The sequence below is a fragment of the Phalaenopsis equestris genome, unplaced genomic scaffold (genome assembly GCF_001263595.1).
Source record: "Phalaenopsis equestris unplaced genomic scaffold, ASM126359v1 Scaffold194329, whole genome shotgun sequence".
NCBI lineage: Eukaryota > Viridiplantae > Streptophyta > Magnoliopsida > Asparagales > Orchidaceae > Phalaenopsis > Phalaenopsis equestris.
The window spans coordinates 1-1,140 of NW_018214278.1; the positions used below are offsets into that span (position 1 = coordinate 1).

General features: G+C 38.6%; 1 protein-coding gene across 1 annotated transcript; it reads left to right on the forward strand.

The window, feature by feature from the left end:
- Nucleotides 1-82: 82 nt before the first annotated feature.
- LOC110034889 (AT-hook motif nuclear-localized protein 10-like) lies at nucleotides 83-518 on the forward strand (the record flags this gene model as incomplete). The annotated part of the gene is made up of 1 exon (XM_020739127.1): nucleotides 83-518. A coding segment is annotated over exon 1 (436 nt), but the record flags the coding sequence as incomplete, so codon positions are not given.
- Between the last annotated feature and the right edge of the window lie 622 nt (nucleotides 519-1,140).

Consider the following 1,140-nt stretch of genomic DNA (forward strand, 5'->3'; position numbering starts at 1 on the left):
AATTATGCAAATTTCTACCAATTCAGATTGTTTTTGTTCTAGGTGTTGCGGTATTTTGTGAGTTTAAAAAAGAAAATCATTCATGGATGCGAGGGAGCCTTATGGACTTGATTCGTCTGAATGCTCGGGCATAATGACTGCTTCTAATTCTTATGGAATTGGAGCTGGAGTTCCAAGCCACTCAATGACCGTGGCTAAGTCTGCTGTGATGAGGTTTCCAACTAACACGATTTCATCTTCTGCACTAAAGCCATTGGATGCTTTAGGTTCAAATTACCCTGGAGATGGTGAGCTTGTTGGAATAGGACCAGGTGGTATGTTTGTTATGAGCGAGCCCATGAAGAAGAAAAGAGGAAGGCCAAGGAAATATGGGCCTGATGGGACTATGGCTTTGGCTCTTTGTTCTACGACTACTACATCTGAGTGCAACAAAACTAACACTTCACTGTCCCAACCCCCGGCTAAAGGACGAGGTCGTCCACCAGGATCTGGAAAACGGCAACAACTTGGTGCTTTGGGTACTTGTTCATTTTCCGTCTTAATTTTCTTGAATTTATTACAAAATTCAATTCCTTATCTGGTTTAGTTTTCAAATTGCATGTTCATATGACAATTGTGTCATCAATTTGTTTATTTCTTGATTTTGGAAACCCGTGTGAATGTCTTTCTATCATGTTCTTAGCAAACTTCACATCTATGGTACATATACTAGTGGCGCAGTTTGTAGAGATGACACTTGTTGCCAAGTGTAACTGACAGATGCTGCATCACATTAAAAATTTTGTATTCAAATGTATCTATTATTATTTAACTTTCAACTTCTTAGTTTAAAGATTATCACGTGAATCATGACTAGGGGGTCAAACGAGCTGAGTCAACATCGAGCCACAGCAGATTGGAGTTCGTCTTGCATTGCAGAAAATCTGCTCGAGCTCGAATTGAGATAAAAAATTGGGCTTGAGCTCAACTCAAGAATATTAATTTGTGCTTGAGTTTGGCTCGTTAACTCGGGTTCAATTGGAATGCTTGATGTTGACTCATGTATATGCTCATTAGAGTGACACGGTATAATTTCAGTTTGAATATTGGCTCGATTAGCATATAATGAGAAACCTTTAAAACAATATGTTAATTTATGAA